This window comes from Nematolebias whitei, chromosome 6 (genome assembly GCF_014905685.2).
Source record: "Nematolebias whitei isolate Nwh7 chromosome 6, NemWhi1, whole genome shotgun sequence".
NCBI classification, from domain to species: domain Eukaryota; kingdom Metazoa; phylum Chordata; class Actinopteri; order Cyprinodontiformes; family Rivulidae; genus Nematolebias; species Nematolebias whitei.
The window spans coordinates 46,317,177-46,319,379 of NC_056503.1; the positions used below are offsets into that span (position 1 = coordinate 46,317,177).

General features: G+C 35.3%; 1 protein-coding gene across 1 annotated transcript in view; it reads left to right on the top strand.

Moving 5' to 3' along the window:
- The first annotated feature begins 28 nt into the window (after positions 1 to 28).
- Positions 29 to 2,203, top strand: part of LOC119411003 (olfactory receptor 10A6-like) — a 2,639-nt gene continuing 464 nt past the window's right edge. Inside the window, exon 1 of the mRNA XM_037677923.1 lies at positions 29 to 589. Within this exon, the coding sequence (XP_037533851.1) occupies positions 29 to 589 (561 nt within the window). The remainder of the gene's footprint in view (positions 590 to 2,203) is intronic.

Sequence of the window (2,203 nt, forward strand, 5' to 3'; positions counted from 1 at the left end):
ACTGTGAGTTTTAACTGAAAGGATCATAATGAATATCACAAATGTGTCATATTTTATACTTTCTGCTTACTTTGACACTGGAGTTCTAACATATTTGTTTTTCTTCATGGTCTTGTTTGTGTATGTACTTATTATCTGTTGTAATGTTGTTCTGATCGTGGTTATCTGTGTTCACAGGAGTCTACATGAACCTATGTACATGTTTCTGTGCAGCCTGTTTGTAACTGAGCTGTATGGAAGTTCAGGCTTGTTTCCATTCCTGCTGGTTCAGATTCTGCCAGATGTTCACACCGTTTCTGTTCCACTTTGTTTCCTGCAGGTCTTCTGTCTTTATTCATATGGAAGTGTAGAGTTTTTCACTCTTGCAGTCATGTCTTATGACAGATATGTTGCCATTTGTTTTCCTTTGCGGTACAACACCCTGATGACAACTAATAAGATTGTTGGATTTGTTGTAGTCGTATGGTGTTATCCTTTTTTTACTGTTGTGATTATGATATCAATGACTGCACGTTTGCAGCTGTGTGGAAATATTATTAATAAAATTTATTGTGATAATCCCTCTATCCTTAAGCTGGCCTGCTCTAACATCACAATTAATACTGTTTATGGGCTTTTTAACATGGTTCAGTTGTTGTTTCTCCCTGCAATGTTGATATTTTTCACGTACATGAGCATAATCAAAGTGTGCATTTCTGGATCCAAGCAGACCCGGCAGAAAGCTGTCAGTACCTTCACACCCCATTTAATTTCTCTGTTCAACTTCTTTTTTGGTTGTTTCTTGGAGATCTTAGGAAACAAACTGAACACGAGCAGTGATGAGGGGGTGCTTCGGGTTCTAGGAAGTTCTGCAGTGGCTTATCTTTACACCTGTCAAACACTCTTTAACCCTGTGTTATATGGACTAAAAACCTCTAAAATACGTAGTTCTTTTAAGAGTCTTGTTGATAAAATTTTATATCACTCTTAAATTACCACCAATGAAAAGTCTGTGATAATAGCTTGATAAGATGTACAATAGTTTAAAACAAACTACCAGTCTTTGTTCTTTGCAGCGTTTACAGAAGTGGTACATGATGAGTGATTCTGATTTCATGAATAATTTACTATAGTATTGATTATTAATGATAATGTGAACCTTATAATCTAATTATATGAAATGTCACATATTCAGAAATCATTGACCCTTTTTAAAAGTTTTTCTTTGTTTTGTGGTGTAAAGTAAAATACTGAGTAAAAATGTAAAAAATAGATATTGATTTTCCTTTGTTGTTTTTGGGTGTTCGTGACGGACTCATGACTTGTCCAGGGTATAACTCTCCTCTCGAACAGTGACTGTAGGAAGTAGAAACCTGCTTCCCTGCAACGCTGCATGAAACAGATGTTAAATAAAATGGCAGAATAGATATTTTCAAGTATTAATAGATTTGTTCAAACAAAAAAAACACACAATTATAATCACTAAGTCAGTCATTTCCTTGCAATCAACATAACTTCATATCATTATACTGTACAATATTGTTAAAGGCTATCATAATGTTTATTTTTTTTATAATACCATGTTATTTTTTTCCCAAGGGATCTCCAACTAGTTGGACAAATAAACCTTATTTTACAGACATTATAAAAACAGGAAGTTAAGGCTGTAGCCCTGTGAGGATTCCAGTTTCTGGTCCACTACCTGTGTGGTACCCCTAAAACAGCGATTACCACATTTAAGTGGTAAATTGTGAAAGATTAACAGTAATAATTTTGGTTAATATACCAAATAATTTGTTAAGTTATTGGCACATCTAGGCTTGAAGCCAGGGTGGAAACTTTGTTATGCATTTGTTGTTTCAAGGATCTGTAAAGGGGGAGGCCCGTGTACAATGTTCCTCTGACAAACTGGAGGGAAACACAATGCATCCTGTCCTCATTGCTCTGTTTTCACCTACTTCATACAGGTCAGAATATGTGCATAAATCCCCAAATCCTGCTTTATGAAGATAATAGTGAAGTTTATGTTAATTTTACATCGATGTATTATAAGTTGTATAAGAAAAAAGGGGTTTAATTGGCCTGAGAGGTTCCCGAGCAGCGGCCATTTTGTTTCAGACTACACCAGTTTAATTGAAAACATTGTTTTTTGCTGCAATGAGCCAGCCCCGATGTCAAGGGAAAATGGGAATATAGTTTTCATTCATGCAACCTTTATTTAGAC